Source organism: Lagenorhynchus albirostris, chromosome 2 (assembly GCF_949774975.1).
Source record: "Lagenorhynchus albirostris chromosome 2, mLagAlb1.1, whole genome shotgun sequence".
Classification (NCBI taxonomy): domain Eukaryota; kingdom Metazoa; phylum Chordata; class Mammalia; order Artiodactyla; family Delphinidae; genus Lagenorhynchus; species Lagenorhynchus albirostris.
Window position 1 is genome coordinate 69,182,361 of NC_083096.1, and position 22,346 is coordinate 69,204,706.

At 35.7% G+C, this 22,346-nt stretch overlaps 1 protein-coding gene across 5 annotated transcripts in view; it reads right to left on the bottom strand.

Moving 5' to 3' along the window:
* The window catches only part of ATF6 (activating transcription factor 6), a 222,012-nt gene that overhangs the window by 101,393 nt on the left and 98,273 nt on the right, over positions 1–22,346 (bottom strand). For 4 of the 5 annotated variants that reach the window (XM_060134465.1, XM_060134486.1, XM_060134496.1 and 1 more), the window contains one exon: positions 20,327–20,441. In XM_060134465.1, the coding sequence (XP_059990448.1) occupies positions 20,327–20,441 (115 nt within the window). The remainder of the gene's footprint in view (positions 1–20,326; positions 20,442–22,346) is intronic. The other variant, XM_060134471.1, reaches the window with a different exon arrangement.

Here is a 22,346-nt window from a genome sequence, read left to right on the forward strand (position 1 = left end):
TCTTAGCCACTGGGGGCAGACACCAAAAACAATGGGAACTACGAACCTGCAGCCTGCGAAAAGGAGACCCCAAACACAGTAAGTTAAACAAAATAGAAAGACAGAGAAACACACAGCAGATGAAGGAGCAAGGTAAAAACCCACCAGACCAAACAAATGAAGAGGAAATAGGCAGTCTACAAAAAAAAAAAAAAAAAAAATCAGAATAATGATAGTAAAGATGATCCAAAATCTTGCTAATAGAATGGAGAAAATATAAGAAACGTTTAACAAGGACCTAGAAGAACTAAAGAGCAAACAAACAGTGACGAACAACACAATAAATGAAATTAAAAACTCTCTAGAAGGAATCGATAGCAGAATAAATGAGGCAGAAGAATGGATGAGTGACCTGGAAGAAAAAACAGTGGAAATAACTACTGCAGAGCAGAATAAAGAAAAAAGAATGAAAAGAATTGAGGACAGTCTCAGAGACCTCTGCGACAACATTAAATGCACCAACATTCTAATTATAGGGGTCCCATTAGAAGAATAGAAAAAGGGACTGACAAAATATTTGAAGAGATTATAGGTGAAAACTTCCCTAATATGGGAAAGGAAATAGTTAATCAAGTCCAAGAAGCGCACAGAGTCCCATACAGGATAAATCCAAGGAGAAACACACCAAGACACACATTAATCAAATTATCAAAAATTAAATACAAAGAAAAAATATTAAAAGCAGCAACGGAAAAACAACAAATAACATACAAGGGAATCCCCATAAGGTTAACAGCTGATCTTTCAGCAGAAACTCTGCAAGCCAGAAGGGAGTGGCAGGACATATTTAAAGTGATGAAAGGAAAAAACTTACAACCAAGATTACTCTACCCAGCAAGAATCTCATTCAGATTTGATGTAGAAATTAAAACCTTTACAGACAAGCAAAAGCTAAGACTATTCAGCACCACCAAACCAGCTTTACAACAAATGCTAAAGGAACTTCCCTAGGCAGGAAACACAAGAGAAGGAAAAGACCTATAATAACAAACCCAAAACAATTAAGAAAATGGTAATACGAACATACATATTGATAATTACCTTAATGTAAATGAATTAAATGTTCCAACCAAAAGACATTACTGGCTGAATGGATGCAAAAACAAGACCCGTATATATGCTGTCTACAAGAGACCCACTTCAGACCTAGGGACACATACAGACTGAGAGTGAGGGGATGGAAAAAGATATTTCATGCAAAAGGAAATCAAAAGAAAGTTGGAGTAGCAATTCTCATATCAGACAAAATAGACTTTAAAACAAAGACTATTACAAGAGACAAAGAAGGACACTACATAATGATCAAGGGATCGATCCAAGAAGATGTAACAATTGTAAATATTTATGCACCCAACATAGGAGAGCACCTCAATACATAAGGCAAATACTAACAGCTATAAAAGGGGAAATCGACAGTAACACAATCATAGTAGGGGACATTAACACCCCACTCTCACCAATGGACAGATCATCCAAAATGAAACTAAATAAGGAAAAACAAGCTTTAAATGATACATTAAACAAGCTGGACTTAATTGATGTTTATAGGACATTCCATCCAAAAACGACAGAATAAACGTTCTTCTCAAGTTCTCATGGAACATTCTCCAGGATAGATCATATTCTGGGTCACAAATCAAGCCTTGGTAAATTTAAGAAAATTGAAACCGCATCAACTATCTTTTCCGACCACAATGCTATGAGACTAGATATCAATTACAAGAAAAAATCTGTAAATAATACAAACACATGGAGGCTAAGCAATACACTACTTAATAACCAAGAGATCACTGAAGGAATCAAAGGGGAACACATCACAGTGAAAACACATCACAGTGAAAACACAATGACCCAAAACCTATGGGATACAGCAAAAGCAATTCTAAGATGGAAGTTTATAGCAATACAATCCTACCTGAAGAAACAAGAAACATCTCAAATAAAAAACCTAACCTTACAAATAAAGCAATTAGAGAAAGAACAAAAAACCCTCAAAGTCAGCAGAAGGAAAGAAATCATAAAGATCAGATAAAAAATAAATGAAAAAGAAATGAAGCAAACACCACCAAAGATCAATAAAACTAAAAGCTGGTTCTTTGAGAAGATAAACAAAATTGATAAACCGTTAGCCAGACTCATCAAGAAAAAAAGGGAGAAGACTCAAATCAATAGAATTAGAAATGAAAAAGGAGAAGTAACAACTGACACTGCAGAAATACAAAGGATCATGAGAGATTACTACAAGCAACTCTATGCCAATAAAATGGACAACCTGGAAGAAATGGACAAATTTTTAGAAAACCACACCTTCTGAGACTGAACTAGGAAGAAACAGAAAATATAAACAGACCAATCACAAGCACTTAAGTTGAAACTGGGATTAAAAATCTTCCAACAAACATAAGTCCAGGACCAGATGGCTTCACAGGAGAATTCTACCAAACATTTAGAGAAGAGCTAACACCTATCCTTCTCAAACTCTTCCAAAATATAGCAGAGGGAGGAACACTCACAAACTCATTCTAGGAGGTCACCATCACCCTGATACCAAAACCAGACAAAGATGTCACAAAAAAAGAAAACTACAGGCCAATATCACGGATGAACATAGATGCAAAAATCCTCATCAAAATACTAGCAAAGAGAATCCAACAGCACATTAAAAGGATCATACACCATGAACAATTGGGGTTTATCCCAGGAATGCAAGGATTCTTTAATATATGCAAATCAATCAATGTGATACACCATATTAACAAATTGAAGGAGAAAAACCGTATGATCATCTCAATACATGCAAAAAAAAGCTTTCGACAAAATTCAATACCCATTTATGATAAAAACTCTCCAGAAAGTAGGCATAGAGGGAACTCACCTCAACATAATAAAGGCCATATATGACAAACCCACAGCCAACATCATCCTCAATGGTGAAAAACTGAAACTATTTCCACTAAGATCGGGAATAAGATAAGGTTGCCCACTCTCACCACTACTATTCAACATAGTTTTGGAAGTTTTAGCCATAGCAATCAGAGAAGAAAAAGAAATAAAAGTAATCCAAATTGGAAAAGAATAAGTAAAGCTGTCACTGTTTGCAGATGACATGATACTATACATAGAGAATCCTAAAGATGTTACCAGAAAACTACTAAAGCTAATCAATGAATTTGGTAAAGCAGCAGGACACAAAATTAATGCACAGAAATCTCTTGTATTCCTATACACTAATGATGAAAAATCTGAAAGTAAAATTAAGGAAACACTTCCATTTACCACTGCAACAGAAAGAGTAAAATACCTAGGAATAAACCTACCTAAGGAGACAAAATACCTGTATGCAGAAAACTATAAGACACTGATGAAAGAAATTAAAGATGATACAAACAGTTGGAGAGACAGACCATGTTCTTGGATTCGAAGAATCAACATTGTGAAAATGACTATACTACCCAAAGCAATCTACAGATTCAATGCAATCCCTATCAAACTACCACTGGCATTTTTCACAGAACTAGAACAAAAAATTTCAAAATTTGTATGGAGACACAAAAGACGCTGAATAGCCAAAGCAATCTTGAGAAAGATAAACAGAAGTGGAGGAATCAGGCTCCCAGACTTCAGACTACACTACAAAGCCACACTAATCAAGACAGTATGGTACTGGCACAAAAACAGAAATATAGATCAATGGAACAGGATAGAAACCCCATAGATAAACCCACAAACATATGATCACCTTATTTTTTATAAAGGAGGCAAGAATATACAATGGAGAAAAGACAGTCTCTTCAATAAGTGGTGCCGGGAAAACTTGACAGCTACATGTAAAAGAATGAAATTAGAACACTCCCTAACACCATACACAAAAATAAACTCAAAATGGATTAAACACCTAAATGTAAGGCCAGACACTATCAAACTCTTAGAGGAAAACACAGGCAGAACACTCTATGACATAAATCACAGCAAGATCCTTTTTGACCCACCTCCTAGGGAAATTGAAATAAAAACAAAAATAAACAAATGGGACCTAATGAAACTTCAAAGCTTTTGCACAGCAAAGGAAACCATAAACAAGACCAAAAGACAACCCTCAGAATGGGAGAAAATATTTGCAAATGAAGCAACTGACAAAGGATTAATCACCACAATTTACAAGCAGCTCATGCAGGTCAATATGAAAAAAACAAACAACCCAATCCAAAAATGGGCAGAAGACCTAAATAGACATTCCTCCAAAGAAGATATACAGATTGCCAACAAACACATGAAAGAATGCTCAACATCATTAATCATTAGAGAAATGCAAATCAAAACTACAATGAGATATTATCTCACACCAGTCATAATGGCCATCATTAAAAAATCTACAAACAATAAATGCTGGAGAGGGTGTGGAGAAAAGGGAACCCTGTTGCACTGTTGGTGCGAATGTAAATTGATACAGCCACTATGGAGAATAGTATGGAGGTTCCTTAAAAAACTAAAAATAGAATTACCATATGACCCAGCAATCCCACTACTGGGCATATACCCTGAGAAAACCATAATTCAAATAGAGTCATGTACCACAATGCTCATTGCAGCTCTATTTACAAAAGCCAGGTCATGGAAGCAACCTAAGTGTCCATCGACAGATGAATGGATAAAGAAGATGTGGCACATATATACAATGGAATATTACTCAGCCATAAAAAGAAATGAAATTGAGTTATTTGTAGTGAGGTGGATGGACCTAGAGTCTGTCAATCAGAGTGAAGTAGGTCAGAAAGAGAAAAACAAATACTGTATGCTAACACATATATATGGAATCTAAAAAAATAACAAAACAAAACAGGTCATGAAGAACCTAGGGGCAGGATGGGAATAGAGACGCAGACCTACCAGAGAATGGACTTGAGGACACAGGGAGGGGGAAGGGTAAGCTGGGACAAAGTGAGAGAGTGGCATGGACATATATACACTACCAAATGTAAAATAGATAGCTAGTGGGAAGCAGCTGCATAGCACAGGGAGATCACCTCAGTGCTTTGTGACCAACTAGCGGGGTGGAATAGGGAGGGTGGGAGGGAGGGAGATGCAAGAGGGAAGAGATATGGGGATATATGTATACGTATAGCTGATTCACTTTGTTATAAAGCAGAAACTAACACACCATTGTAAAGCAATTATACTCCAATAAAGATGTTAAAAAAAATAAGTAAATAAATAAATAACAAGAAAAATAGTCTTCTGCCACATTGGTTTTCTTACAATACCTCAAATAACGCTTTATTCTATGAGGCCACCATTACCCTGATACCAAAACAAGACAAAGACAGTATAAAAAGAGAAAATTATAGGCCAATATCTCTTTGATGAATATAGATGCAAAAATCCTCAACAAAATATTAACAAAACAAATCCAAAAATACATTTAAAAGATCAGACACCAAAAAAAAAAAAAAAAAAAAAAGATCAGACACCAAGATCAAGTGGGATTCATTCCAGGGTCACAAGGATGGCTCAACATTCACAAATCAATCAATGTGTTACACCACATTGACAAAAGGAAGAAAATTCACATGATCATCTCAACAGATGCATTTTTTTGAGAAAATTCAGCATCCATTAATGATTAAAAACTCTCCACAAAGTAGGTATAGAAGGAATACATCTCAACATAATAAAGGGCATTTATGACAAACCAACAGCCAATATCACACTCAATTGTAAAAAGCTGAACGCCAGGAATTCCCTGGTGGTTCAGTGGTTAGGACTCTGTTCTTCCACTGCAGGAGGGCAGGAACAAGACAAGGATGTCCACTCTCACCACTTCTACTTAACATAGGGTTGGAAGTCCTTGTCACAGCAATCATACAAGAAAAAGAAATAAAAGGTATCCAAATTGGAAGAGAAGAGGTAAAACTATCACTATTTGCAGGCGACACAATACTTTATTAAGAGAACCCTAAAGAATCCACCCCAAAACTTATTAGAATTAATAAATGAGTTCAGCAAGGTTGCAGGACACACAATTAATATATAGAAATCTGTTGTGTTTCTGTACACTAATGATAAAGTATCAGAAAGAGAAAGTAAAAATAAAATCGCATCAAAAGAATAAAATACCTAAGAATAAATTTAAGCAAAGAGGTGAAAGCCCTATACTCTGAAAACTATAAAACACTGATGAGGACTTCTCTGGTGGTCCAGTGGCTAAGACTCCACACTCCCAATGCAGCAGGCCCGGGTTTGATCCCTGGTTAGAGAACTAGATCCCACATGCCTCAACTAAAAGATCCCACATGCCACAACTGAAGATCCTGCACGTGGCAATGAAGATCCTGCATGCTGCAACTAAGACCTGGCACAGCCAAATAAATAAATATTAAAAAACCAAACAAACACTGATGAAGGAATTTGAAGATAATACAAAGAAATAGAAAGGTAGTTCATGTTCTTGCATTAATTTATATTGTTAAAATGGCCATACTACCCAAAGCAATCTACAGATTTAATGCAATTCCTATCAAAATATCCAGGACATTCTTCACAGAACTAGAATAAATAATCCCAAAATTTATATGGAATCACAGAGGACCCCAAATTGCCAGAGCAATCTTGAGAAAAGAACAAAGCTGGAGGTATAACCGTCCCAAACTTCAGGCTATATTACAAAGCTACAGTAATCAAAACAGCATGATACTGTCACAAAAACAGACTCATAGATCAATGGAACACAACAGAGAGCCCAGAAATAAACCCACACACCTATGGTCAATGAATCTATGGCAAAGGAGGCAAGAATATACTGTGGAGAAAAGAGAATCTCTTCAACAAGTGGTGCTGGGAAAACTGGTCAGCCACATGTGAAGCAATGAGATTAGGACGTTCCTTCATATCACACACAAAAATAAACTCAAACTGGTTTAAAGACCTAAATGTAAGACTAGAAACCATAAAACTCCTAGAAGAAAACATAGATGAAACACTCTTTGACATAAATCGTAGCAATATTTTCTTGGATCAGACTCCTAAGGCAAAAGAAATAAAAGCAAAAATAAACAAATGGGACCTAATTAAATTTAAAAGCTTTTGCACATCAAAGGAAACCACTGACAAAATGAAAAGACAGCCTACAGAATGGGAGAAAATACTTGCCAACAATGCGACTGACAAGGGGTTAATATGCAAAATATACAAACAACTCATACAACTCAATATCAGAAAAAAAAAACCCACAAACAAAACAATCCAATCAAAAAATGAGCAGAAGACCTGAATAGACATTTTTCCAAAATAGACATACAGATGGCCAAGAGGCACATGAAAAGATGCTCAACATCATTAATTATTAGAGAAATGCAAATCAAAACAGCAATGAGATATAACCTCACACCTGTCAGAAAGGCTATCTTAAAAAAAAGTCTACAAATAACAAATTGTTGTAGAGGATGTGAAGACAAGGGAATCCTGTACACTGTTGGGAATGTAAATCGGTGCAGCCACTATATAAAACAGTATGGGGGTTCCTGAAAAAACTAAAAATAGAACTACTATATGATCCAGCAATTCCACTCCTGGGTATATATCTGGAAAAAACAAAAACACTAATTCGAAAAGATATATGCACCCCCAATGTTCACAGCAGCACTATTTACAATAGCCAAGACATGGAAGCAACCCAAGTACCCATCAACAGATGACTGAATAAATAAGATATGAGATAAATACACACACACAAACATACAAACAGTGGAATATTACTCAGCCATAAAAAAATGAAATACTACCATCTGTAGCAAAGTGGATGGACTTAGAGAATATTATGCTTAGTGAAATAAGTCAGACAGAGAAAGACAAATACTGTATGATATCACAAATATGTGGAATCTAAAAAATAATACTAGTGAATGTATACACAAAACAGAAACAGATTCACAGATAAAGAAGACAAACTTGTGGCTACCAAAGGGGAAAAGGAAGAGGGGAGGGACAAATTAGGGGTATGGGATTAACATAGATAAACTATTATGTATAAAATAGATAAGCAACAAGCATATACTATATAGCAGAGGGAATTATAGCCATTGTTTTATAATAACCTATAATGGAGTACAATCTGCAAAAATACTGAATCACTATGCTATACATCTGAAACCAACATAATATTGTGAATCAACTATACTTGAATAGAAAACCAAAAGATTTGCTTCCTTAACCCTCAGCCATACTGTCTACAACTCAGATGCTGAAAAAGATAAAACTAATGTACTAGAGAATTCTGTGACTCATGGAAAGGCAGAATCTACCAAGAAACTGGCTGAAACTGTTAATAAGAAATGATCATATGCTGAAAGCTATCTTTCTCTTGCATTACAGGTGTCAGTAATCTATCTTATTGTCTCTTATGCAACAAAACATTTCAAATAGTATTAGGGTGTCAGTTAAGTTCCAGTGTTATTCTGAGACCAATCATGTAGAATTTAAAGACCACTAAAATATCTTACATGGTAAATGCTGAAGAAGTACATTTACCTGAGAGACTAATAAAGTCTTGGATAGTTGGCCTTGCTCAGTGCCTGCTGGATGAAAAGTCAGTAAAAGAAATCATGGTACTGCTACTTTCTAATCATATAATAACCCATTAAATTAAAGATTAGCTGCAAATATGAAGACTGAATTAATATTTCCACTACAGGATTGTGCTTTTGTTTTATAAATCAAAGTACCTACAGACTGGATGTTTTGTTTACATTCATTATGAGCACCAAGTAATCAGGAATAAAGATCTTATATGGGAATGTCTGGCAACAAACACAAGCAGTACTAAAATATTCAGTGTTGAATAATGTTTTTGAATCTCATCAATTATCCTAGAACAACTGTGTTGATATTTACACTGATGGTACAAAATCAATTCTGATACTTTAGCCTGAATCAAGACAGTAGTACCAAACTGTATTAGAGTTCACTGTATTATTCATCACCTCATGTTCAGATACACACACACACACACACACACACACAAAGTCAGTTTAAGGAAGAAAATTATTAATTTTATTAAATCTTGACCCTTGAGTAGACTTCTTTTTAATATTCTGTGACAAAATAGGAAATACACTTCTGCTGGATCCCAAAGTTTTTTGTTTTGTTTTGTTTTTTGGCCGTGCTGTGCAGCTTGCAGGATCTCAGTTCCCCAACCAGGGAAAGAACCTGGGCTGGCAGTGAAAGCCTGGAATCCTAACCACTAGGCCACCGGGGAACTCCCTAGCTACTTTTTAATGTAACACCAGTTTTACTTTAAAGAATGTCAGATAGACAAATTATAGTTATTTTGACTTGGGTATTTGACAGACAAATGGATTAAAGGAAGCTGCCACTTGAAGGAAAACAACTGACAATCTTTTCAACGGTGACAAAATTTGAGTCTTCAGACAAAAACAAGAATTCTGAAAAACCTGCATCTGCTACCATGAACTTAACAGCTTCCTAATATTAAAGACTTTTCAGATAAGACTTGTGGTGGTATTAAACAATGTGATTTTTAAAATATTGTATATAAGCCACGTCAACATTTGGAAGATCTCCATGTCTCAGTGAGCCAATTTTTTCCATCTGACCAAAGTGTGATGTTACAAAATCATGCATGGGGAAGAGATCCACTCAAAGTGCAAGATAAACCAACAGATTTTTTTTTAATATCTTTATTGGAGTATAATTGCTTTACAATGGTGTGTTAGTTTCTGCTTTATAACAAAGTGAATCAGCTATACATATGACCAATAGATTTTAATGCATCAGAGTGCTAAAAGTTCTCAGATTTGGCTTCTACACTGCAACTACCCTTTAAGAAACTATCTCTTGTTGAATTTTGGTGTAGCATCAAAGAAGAATACCCACAATTATCTGAAAAGGCTTTAAAAATATTCCTTTCTGGGCTTCCCTGGTGGCGCAGTGGTTGAGAGTCTGCCTGCCGATGCAGGGGACACGGGTTTGTGCCCCCGTCTGGGAAGATCCCACATGCCGCGGAGCGGCTGGGCCCGTGAGCCACGCCCGCTGAGCCTGCACGTCCGGAGCCTGTGCTCCACAACGGGAGAGGCCACAACAGTGAGAGGCCGCGTACCGCAAAAAAAAAAAAAAAAAAATTCCTTCCTTATCCAACTAAATTATCTGTGTGAGGTCAGATTTTCTTCATATATTTCAACTAAAAGGAAATGATTAATGCAGAAGCACATATAAGAATCCAGCTGGCTTCTACTAAGCCAGATATTAAAGAGATTCATAAAAATATAAAACCATGCCACTCTTCTCACTAATATTTCTTTGAAGTGTTTTGGAAAATATAAGGAGTTCTGAAACCAAAAAGTTTGAGAACCACTGTTCTACATCAGTCTAAGGACCTCCACTTTCTTATTACTCAGTTGAGTCTGAAGCCTGATTTTTTAGGCAAAATAGAAGCCTGGAGATCAGAGTCAATTATATAGAAGATGAGTGGAAAAATATCTGATCAGATAAATGTCTGACTGCAAAACTCTGCGTTGGATATTTTTTCATTCCAAAGCCAAGGAAAAATTATTTTTTGATTATATATCATTCTCTTTATAATGCTTGTACCTCCACCCGAATAGATATCTGAAAGCTACTAATTCAAAGCACATTTAAGAGGAAGAAAGCAACCAGTCTCTTTGAAGAACTTCAAATTAAACATCTGACATCCCCTCCCAAGGCAGATTCATACTTAACAGAATAAAACTTATTGAATTTCTATTCAATAACAAATGGAACAAGAAGAAAAATAGCTATAAAACTTAAACTGACTAACAGAGGCCTTTTATTCTGTATGATATATTTTAGTTTTAAGATTTATTTCTAGGTATATTATAATCAGACATAGATGACTCTAAATTATTTGAAATATAGGTTATGGGAGATTCGTTTGACAAGCTTTTCTTGAACACCTTACATATTCAAATTAAACACTGTGCAGGAGATAAAAATGCTAATATCGTCCCATCCTTCTAGGACACCAAAGACACACATTATAGATGGGTCTCTATACATACGGAGTTTATTCAGTCTGCGGCTTATTAATTCCAGTGCTTAAAATGGCACCACAGTCTGTTTAACACCCTAATTGAAAAAAATCTTCTCTATCCATGTACTACCAGGCTCAGTGTTTCAACTCTGAAACCCAGAGAAGATCTTACTGGGTATATAGTTCCCTCATGCAACATGGTACCTAAACTTCTTAAAATGCATTTATTTTTTTAATTGAAGAATAGTTGATTTACAATGTTATATTAGTTTCAAGTGTACATTATATTCCATTTAAAGTTATTATAAAATATTGGTTATATTCCTTGTGCTGTACAAAATGCACTTAAATTTACTAATTTTCAAAGACTGATTTCTAGATTTACCATGAGACGTAGATGGCCCTGAAAAAAGTAGTTAAGAAGCTGGTCTGTCACAAATTGTCTATCACATCATGGTAATGGTATAAACTAATTTAGAATATGGCATGTCAAACTGATGGATTTGGTATCCAGTTTGTTCATTCATTCATTCAATATTTACTGAATACCTGCTATGTGCCTGGTACTATGCTGGATACTAGGGATAGCATGATAACTAAGACAGAGATGGTTCTTGCCCTCAGGGTGCTTAAGGCCGGGCCAGGGAAACAGACATTAAGCAAACAGTTGCATAATTATTTAGTTAGACATATACCACACTCCTGGTCTCTGCTAATTGTCCATCCTGCTGGCTTCCAGTGAGATTCCTATACTAGGAATCGGAAAATTCCTCAAAGCCCATCCATAACAGACTCTAGATTAGCATCAATGCCTTGAAATAAATGCCACACACCTATTAGAGCCTTAGGATCTTTCAAGAAAAACCAACTAAGTGTCAGTGTTCAGATTTGCTGATGGGGTCAAAGTTAACAAATCAGAGTCCAGAATAAGAAATCACTACATATGGGGGAGGGGAAGCCACAAGCATTTCAGATCTTACTCCTGAGTCAGATGATAAATCATCAATTTTTCCTAACTACAGTAATTGCTTCCTCCATATTTAAGTTTTGTGACATTATCAAAAAGCTTGCATCAAATTTTGTTTAAACATAAAATGATTTAACAGTCTATTTTGCTAGTTTTCTGACTTTATATGAGGAAAAACTCCAAGACCATCTAGGTATTAATTAAATTAGTTTTTAGGAAAAACTCCAAGACCATCTAGGTATTAATTAAATTAAATTATATGAGGAAAAACTCCAAGACCATCTAGGTATTAATTAAATTAGAAATAGTTCTATCAAATTTTATATTTTAAAAACATTTTACCATTATTAAAAGTCAGCTCCTTATTTAAGATTTAGAAGACTTTTGATGTCCCAAGGAATACTTTAAATATGATTTTATTTGTTAGAAATCTGGTTTTAATTCCACATTCTCCTTTATTTTTTATAGTCCTACTGCAAATAAACAAAAATTTTTCTTCAACTTTCTCCATGTTCTGATTTAAATAGAAAAACATTAATACAGGTGAGGAACAAACATTGACATGTTTATTTTCCTTTAAAACATCTGTCAAAAATAAAATATGCACTCCATTCTTACATTTATATGTATATAAATTAACCACAATAGTCTCTCTTTACTTTATACTTTACCTCCATAGCCCTCCTATCCTTAAACACACGCATACACGCACAAACACAAACACCTTAGTTCTCTTCCCTTTACCTGTCTCCAGGCTATTTCCCCTTCCCTTCAATGCCAAATTTACCAAGCCCACCACTTTATTTCCTTCACAATCTCTCTTAGCCTCTAATCTGGATTCTGTTCTGAGTACTCTACCATAACTGTAATCTCAAGTCACCAACGATTTCCATGTTTATATAGGCCAAATGGGCTTTTCTCATTTCTCATTCTCAGTGAGCTCTGTGACACCCAATACTGCTGACCACCTCCTTTATGAACTCTTCTTCCTTGACCTCCATGTTTTAAAATAAAACTAAGTTGATTTTTTTCCACTTTCATCTGTAGTACTATTCCAGTTCTCCTTCTATATCTCTAATCATTTCCTCTGTGTTTCCCTGGTAGCTCTTATTTCTCCTACACTATTACTCTACATAGCATGGTTCTTGGGTTTCTTTCCACAGGGCTTTATCTTTGGTCTTGCCCTCTTTGGAAAATGAACCTAAAGCAACTCAAACGATGTTTTGAACAGACAGATCAGTGGAATTAAGTTCCAAGTTGAATATTCTGAAGGATAAGGCAGCATTTGGACATAAAAGTGCTAGAAAGGCAATATAGGGAAGTGGCCAGAAACACAGACTCTGGAGCCAGACTCTCAGTTAAATTCTGGCTCAGTCACTTCCAAACTATGTCACATTGGACAAATTAATTAACCTCTCTGTGCCTTAGGCTCCTCATCTGTAAAATGAGGACAATAATCGTACCTACCTCAGGATTAAAGACTGGCATATTATAAGCGCTATAAAGATCATTATTAAATAAATTACAAGACCACCATCTATTAAAAAATCAAACTCATTAATTTATAGGTCTACCTTGTAACTCAACATTTTGGTTTTGTTATGGTTGTTTTTCAAAACCCTTAAAATGTTCTAACTCCAACTGACTGAGAGTCACTCTAGTAACTTTAAAGAGTTTTAACACAATACTATAGATTTCTAAGAGGACAGTGTTCACACACAGCAACACATATACACACATATACCTACACACACACACACACACACACACACACACACACACACAGAGTTAGAAGAATACTATAAATTTCTAGAGCGAAAAGGAAAATGCAAATCTGCTCTAACTTTATCATTTTACAGATCAGGAAACTGAAGATAGGAGAGACAAGTTATTTGTCCAAAGTCAAATAGTAAGTGACAGAATTGGGGCTAAAATGCAAGTCACTAAGGCCTGTATCTATGAATTATTTAAAAAACATTTTTCCTCATATATTGATAATGTGAAGAAATATCTTTTCTTAGAATGCAGTTTTGCTTTCAGGAAATGTTTTCTTCCCTCATTATGAAAAATCTGAAATTTTATGAGAAGGAAACTATCAAAACGTTATCAATTATTAAATCCTACCTGAAGAATCAGGGTAACTTTAGATGTCTTTCTTTAGAAGTCATTCTATTCTGTAGCTAAAAGTTTGTCCACATCAAAGTAGACTATATATTTTAAACTTTTTCATGGTTATTCAATATACAAAAGTAATTTTAAACATTCATTGAGAAAAATTTCCTTCTTTGTCTCTGCAAACCCCATCTCTACTAATCTTTTGAACAGCAGGACATAAAAGATAAGGTAAAAAGGCACAAATAAACAGCAGTTTGAGTCCTAACATTTATTTAGGACTTGCTCTGCACAGTCTGCAGTACATTGCAACAGACCTTGTAGAAAGACAAAACAGAAGGAATAGACTTTATCCCTGCCCAGAGAAAGCATGCCAGCTAAAAAAGGAGCCTAAACAAATGCATATGAAAAACACATTATAAAATAAGACTACCAAATAGAGCACAAGAATAACGAACAGTTGGAAAATTATCCTGAGTCAGATGAACTTGCCCACTATCCTGAGAATTTTGAAGACTTCAAATTATTCATGAGTTATAAATTCTTTGTGCCCATGGCTATTCTACTTACAAGTCTAGTTACAGAGACTGTTGAACAATCATTTTTCAAACATAAAACAAGTTATATTACAGTATGCAATTGAAAAATCCAAATAACAGGTTGTTGTTTTTTTTTTAACGTTAGCTAGGAATCTGTTACAGAGCCAAGGAACAAATGACTAAATCCCCTAAAACCACACAACAGTAACTCATATTTAACAAGGAGCTTGAGATCAAAAGTTTCTGATCTCAAGAATCCGGCATGCCATATACAGAATGCATAATAAAATGCATTTACACATGCACAAAAACCACTCTTCTCTATGAGAAGTTCTAGAGTACCAATCATTAAAATACTGTCTACTTTGGCTAAAGTACTTCCTTTTTAAGACACAGCAAAGATTTTTTTTCCTCAAATGTTTTAAAAAGAAACCAGAAACTCTCAAAGCCTATTTATTCTATTCTCTTGGTTTGAAATCTGAAGCTATACTATAACCTTTCAGACCATTAAGTTATTCTTTACTATTATCAAAGTGTAACCTAATAAAGCACTTAATCTACAATCAGGTAATTAACAAACAAAAAATTTTAATTGTTATGCAATAACTCCAGCAAAAGTGTCCAGCAGATATGGCAACAAAACATGGTTGGTTTTGGAGGAATACAGTAATTTTGCTATTTAAATATTCAGCAATCTAAAATGCAGCACCAGGGCTTCCCTGGTGGCACAGTGGTTGAAAGTCCGCCTGCTGATGCAGGGGACACGGGTTTGTGCTCTGGTCCGGGAAGATCCCACATGCTGCGGAGCGGCTGGGCCCGTGAGCCACGGCCGCTGAGCCTGCGCGTCTGGAACCTGTGCTCCGCAACAGGAGAGGCCACAACACTGAGAGGCCCGCGTACCGCAAAAAAAATAAGAATAAAAAAATAAAAAAAATAAAATGCAGCACCAGAATGTAAAGGAAAAAAAATCATTGTATTAAATTTGAACACTTCAATTATTGCCCTAGTTCTACTGCTTACCATTTTTGTGTCCTTAGAGAAGCTACTTAACCTCTCTGTGCCTCAATTTTTCCATCTGTAAAACAGGACTAGGAATACTTACTTTATTATATGTAAGGAACTAACAAGATGATATATGTGAAAGGGGTTTGTAAACTATAATGGCCGTATACATTAAAGGTGTCCGTATTTGTATATAAATGAAAGAGAAAATGGATATATAATGTTACTGATGTAATCATTAAGTAAATTCAAGTTAAGTGGATCCTCAGACAACTCTGTTCTATTTTTTACAATGTGCCTAAGACCTGGATAAGAGTAAATCTCAAAGTAAGCTAACAATTATTTAGAAAAAGCCCTCTAAAAGAAGTTTTTGAAAAAGTCTCTTCTGAGATAAGACTTCTTTTTAATGCAAGTATCTTTCCAAACTCATTTAGTCACATTTTTTTTTTCCAGCCAGAGAAAGAATCTGGCTAAAAGGCCATGAAAGCAGAGATAAGAAAATGGCCAAACTCCAAGATCCATGTGCACACTCAAGTTGTGAAGTTCCAAAACAACAGAAGCTGTATCCTTTTGAAGTAGACTTTGTAAACTAATTTCCTTTGATTTCTAAGGAAATTCCTCTTGCCTCTGAAGATTTTATATAAAGTTATATATACTAAACAAAACTTTCTAAGAAATAAATAATATACATTAAGAAAATATGCCATTCTTCCAAGCATGTATTAGGTATTAATCTAGGCATTAATTTATAAAATATCATTGCCATTCTGTGAAACTCTCTATTATGGCCTTCCATGGGAATAAACCTTTGGCAAACCTTTTGAACCAATAACATCACCAGTCAACCTTTCTGCATTAATTAGCATCTTTCCTATTCTTTGTCCAAAGTTTCAAGTTTCTGGCTCATGCTGCTTGAATCTGTAGAGATACTAGACACCATCCCTTCTCCACAAAAGAAAGCAGTGAGGTCTAACAACAATCCACTCCCAAATGACTCTGCCAAATATTAAAAAAACGAGGATGCAAGTACCTCAAAGTTCTCCCTATTGACTATTAAACATTTCACAGTCAAACATTTCACCAAGGTGATTTTTTTTAGCTCTAAAGCTTAGATTCAGAAACAAGCACAAAGCTGATGCATCTCTGGCTAGTACAACCATAAATAAAAAAAAGACAGGTCATCTCTAACTGAACTTTCTGCTGGACTTCACTGTTTATGTTACTTCTTAGATCAGTAAAACAGATTTAAATTTCTCCAAGCAAAACATGTAAATATACCCTTTAAATGATTATGGAAAACAATGAACTTCCATCACTGTGACATCTCTTAGTGAACCATACCTAAAATTGTTCTGTTTGATAAGCACTGAGTGGCTAGCATTGTGCTGAGTGTCAGGAGTGGTAATAAAAAAGCACGTGACACTTCCTGCCTTTCAGAGGCTTATGATACAGATGAGAAGACAAGCCTTTTAGATCAAACAACTAGGGACCAATACAAGAAAGAACTTTTTTTTTTAAAGCAGGTGTTGTGTAGCATAATAAACAGTTTATGAAGCTCTAAGGGCCCACCACAATCATTTTCTCAGAAGAGTGGCCCAGGCTGTTCCTTTTGCATAGTTGCTGGCTTACAAAGCAAAAGAATACATTTAATGAAATCAACACTATTTCCCTGGTCACAAAAGAATGGACCACGGATCATGAGCCAGGGTTATCACAGCAATTCTACCCAACTATATATATAATCAGATCCTCTTTCTGCTTAGGGAGTCTGAATGAGCAATGTGTGAAAAAGACTAAAATGGAATTACTGGAGCTGCTGCTGAATCAGGAGTGACAACAAGCCACTATTTCAATTTTCCATGAGGGCAAGTGTATGTTCCAAGCTATGAAGCATAAGAGTTGCTTTATTAAATAATGGTATACTAAACAGTCAAGAGCTACATCTACTTTTTTAGATATTAAAATATTCTTTTAAACACATGTCCAATTATACAATAAAACCACATGGTTTGCTTATTGGCTCTGTTAAGTCTGGTTTATACTAAGCAAAACCTTGAGGCATGAGAATCCCTATATTTCTTAATTTCTAATGTAATCGCACAGTATCAATTACAATAATTTCTGTCAATGAAATTAAGAGCCTAAATGAAAGAAAAAGTCTACCTCTTTCTACACAAGAAATGATGCCACTTGCCTTTTTGATGAAACTGTTAGAATATTTTATATGGAAAAATGAAAAAAAAAAACTAAGCATGAGATCATCATGTCTTTCATTTTCACTTTAGCAAGAACAAAAAGAACAATCCAGGATTTAAGAATCAAATTCCTGTCCCATGACACTATTTATAGTCATGATGATAAAATTAACTTCCTTATCCCAACTGTTAAAACAAAATAAAGAAAGAAAAAGTGAAAAAGGATGCTGTCTCTCTCTAACTACTGTTATCTAGTTAAGTTCATGCTTATCCTCACTTTACCTTGATATAAAACACTAAGATATGATAAATCAGGAATTAGGAAATGAAAAACTCAAACAGAATGTGAAAGAGAGTCCTAACAGTTTTCTTAAACATGAGAATGTTTTTTCTACAACATCAAAGGATTGGAGGGAGGGTGATAAATAATTTTCTAGTAGCACTTTTCACAGCAAACTAATGAGAAGTAGCTTTTACAAATGCAAGAAACGTAATGCATTTATTTTAAAAAAAAAACACCATTCAGGCTTCCCTGGTGGCGCAGTGGTTGGGAGTCCGCCTGCCGATGCAGGGGACGCGGGTTCATGCCCCAGTCCAGGAGGATCCCACATGCCGCGGAGCGGCTGGGCCCGTAAGCCATGGCCGCTGGGCCTGCACGTCTGGAGCCTGTGCTCCGCAGCGGGAAAGGCCACAGCAGCGAGAGGTCTGCGTACCGCAAAAAAACCAAAACAAAACAAAACAAAACAAAACAAAGGACACCATTCATCTTCCCTTGTAAAAATACAGTCCCTTTAAGGCTAGGATAATTTTCTTCATAACAAATACTTGTTCTCTTCCCTAGAAAAATGTTACTAGTCGTAAGGTCAATCTGTGGCTTGACAATTGCTACTTTTAATATATACTGTTCTGTTTTCATCAAATAATAGAGAAATTATCCCAAACCTAAGAAAATGTATTCAGCTATTTCAGTGTTAAAAATATTCTTTTGTGGTAACTTCCATAACATATACTTCAACACATTCATTTTAACATGTATCAAGTCTCTTCTTCGTAGTGCTGGATCCCATCTTAAAAAGTTTACTCCTGGGCTTCCCTGGTGGCGCAGTGGTTGAGAGTCTGCCTGCCGATGCAGGGGACGTGGGTTCGTGCCCCAGTCCAGGAGGATCCCACATGCCACGGAGCGGCTGGGCCTGTGAGCCATGGCCGCTGAGCCTGCGTGTCCAGAGCCTGTGCTCCACAACGGGAGAGGCCACAACAGTGAGAGGCCCACGTACCGCAAAAAAAAAAAAAAAGTTTACTCCCACCCCCCAACCCCTGCCAACTTTAAACATGATTGTGTCAACCCAAAGCTAATACTAAGCTCTGGTCAGCCAATACAGTTGGAGCCTTGCTGAAACCCTGTTCTCAGCTGCCCCCTTGCTGCTGAAGATGAACTTGGAGGCTGGCACAGTATAGAAATATACCAGCTATGTCTGAGAGAATAGGCTGAACACAGGAAATTTTTGAGAAAAGGCAGAAATCATGAGATACCATCACTATAGTATTCCAAATCTCCTAACATATTTGATTAATAACTAAAAACACATGAAATGTTTGGTTTCCCTAATCTTCAAGTGTCAAAGTTCTCTGGTCCAAAATTCTGAGCTGCTAGATATTTATACCTTAGGAAAAGCATTGAGTTAACTGAGAATTTCAGTGACAGTGAGTGGTGACAATAATCAGAGAATGAATCGTTTATTGTTAGCATATGCTTATTTCTATCATACACTCTCTACATCCTTTAAAAAAAAGACAAAGAAAAAGAAAAGCCTAGGATACAAACTACCAAGGAATTCTAATTCATTCATGTGTTACTGGTTTAACATACAGCACTGTAACCGAGATATTCATATGGCAACTCTATGCAGAATGTATTTTCATTTTAGAGGAAAAGCAGATGGAATGAAAGTAAGCTTTGCATTTTTTCCCCATTTAGTCTCACATTTGTAACATTCAAAAGTGCTCGTATAAACATTTACTTTTGTATAAGCTAACTGATTATCTTACACATTCTTCACTAGCAAGAGTAAATGCTTGATGAAGTACAGAGAAAAGAGGGATAGAAAGTCTCAGGAATAGAGCCTAAAAAGACATTTTTATGTTTATACTTCTCCACTGGTTATAGACAAACAAATAATATGTTGGTTATAAACAAACAAAGAATAAAAATCAATAAGCAGCTTATATTTTCTAAATATTGCCTGGCATCAACTCCATGTTTCCACTTCATAACGCTGAACAGCTCAAAATCAAGCTTGTATTATAGCACTTAGGCTGTTCCACTCATACAATTTATTTTATATTGCTTCCTATCTCTCATATCTTTTTATCTTCCACAGCATTCAGCTCAGTGCCTCATATATAGCAGGTATTCAAAACTATTTCTTTTATTCTTTCAAAGTGAACTTACCCTTCGAAACGACACAACATAAAACGTGTCTCCCCTTCTGTGGATGGCTTCAAAAAAGTCTTGATAACTTCTGGGTGAAGCATAATATACCTGTAGCTCACTCCCTGAGTTCCTGCTGAAGTAAGAAAATGGCAAAGTGGCAAAGTGTTCTTTAACTAATAAATTTCTATCCTCTCAAAAACGCTTCCCATTCTGAATTGTAAGAATCTCTCTCAACCAAAATATTAGTAGTATTTTGGCAGCAATTTTTATAGTAACATTTTGAAAAGCTCAAGGTCAGGATATTTGTAAGATCCAATTCACTAAAGCCAAAACTCTCATTTCTGTATCAAGGCTCTAAAATGTACCAGTCAAGTGCATTGCAAAGCATGTAAAAAAAAATAGAAGTACCAGAAAATAGATTTCTGCATTGGTTTGCATGATTTTAAAATTTTGGTAACATAAATTAAGTCTGAGGAAAAGTTATCTTTCACCGTTCTGTCAAATGTGTGAAGGTGCACTTGTCTACGAGGCTGTGTGAAAGGTGAAAAGCACTTAGGATTTGGAAACAAATACACCTGGCTCTGAATTCCTGCTCCGCCTCTCAACTGGATATTCTTGGGGAAATCAATCTCTGAGGAACCTCAGTTTCCTCATCAATAAAATGAGGGTAACCACATAAACCTTTCAGGACTGTTACTGGGGTCAGAGATGTTAGTACCAAGCATGGGTCCTCTTCCATGGGAGTCACTCAACAACTGCTAGCAATAGATATTAAAAGTACCAAGTCAGTGCCTTGGTAAAATTATAACTAAAATTATAATACCTCAGAGCACATCTTATCCCAAAAGATATACTCAAGTGATATTAATATAGTTCTTAATAATATTTTCAGGGTCTTTTATTGTTTAGCACAATAAGCCAACACCCAAAAGTTAGAGTTAAAAAAAAAAGACTTCATTTTTCTTCAAAAAGAAAAATCATATTCTTTTATGTCTTCAATCAAACGTTTATTAACTTAAGAGGAGGGCAAGATTGACCTAAAAGGAAATTATAACTGAGTCATAAGAACTTCCTTTGAAATAATTTCACGTGCTCAAGAGGCCATCTCTGACTGTAATACTTTGAATATACAGTCAATTCTTATTATTTATGGTAGTTATAGTCCTATAAAGTCAGTGCAAACACTGAATTAGCAAACACTGAGCCATTCTCCTAAGGGAAATACAGGTTAGGTTCCTGTGAAGGCTTAGTTACAGCATTTTTTTCCCTGAATTTTTAAAATTTATTTTTTTATACAACAGGTTCTTACTAGTCATCAATTTTATACACATCAGTGTATAAATGTAATCCCAATCGCCCAATTCACCCCACCACCACCACCACCGCCCTGCCGCTTTCCCCCCTTGGTGTCCATACGTTTGTTCTCTACATCTGTGTCTCAATTTCTGCCCTGCAAACTGGTTCATCTGTACCATTTTTCTGGCTCCACATATATGCGATAATATACGATATTTGTTTTACTCTTTCTGACTTACTTCACTTTGTATGACAGTCTCTAGAGCCATCCACGTCTCAACAAATGGCCCAGTTTCATTCCTTTTTATGGCTGAGTAATATTCCATTGTATATATATACCACAACTTCTCTATCCATTTGTCTGTCGATGTGCATTTAGGTTGCTTCCATGACCTGGCTATTGTAAATAATGCTGCAATGAACATTGGGGTGCATGTGTCTTTTTGCATTATGGATTTCTCTGGGTATATGCCCAGTACTGGGATTGCTGGGTCATATGGTAATTCAATTTTTAGTTTCTGAAGGAACTTTCATACTGTTCTCCATAGTGGCTGTTATCAATTTACATTCCCACCAACAGTACAAGAGGGCTCCCTTTTCTCCACACCCTCTCCAGCATTTGTTGTTTATAGATTTTCTGGTGATGCCCATTCTAACTGGTGTGAGGTGATACCTCATTGTAGTTCTAGTTTGCATTCCTCTAATAATTACTGATGTCAAGCAGCTTTTCATGTGCTTCTTG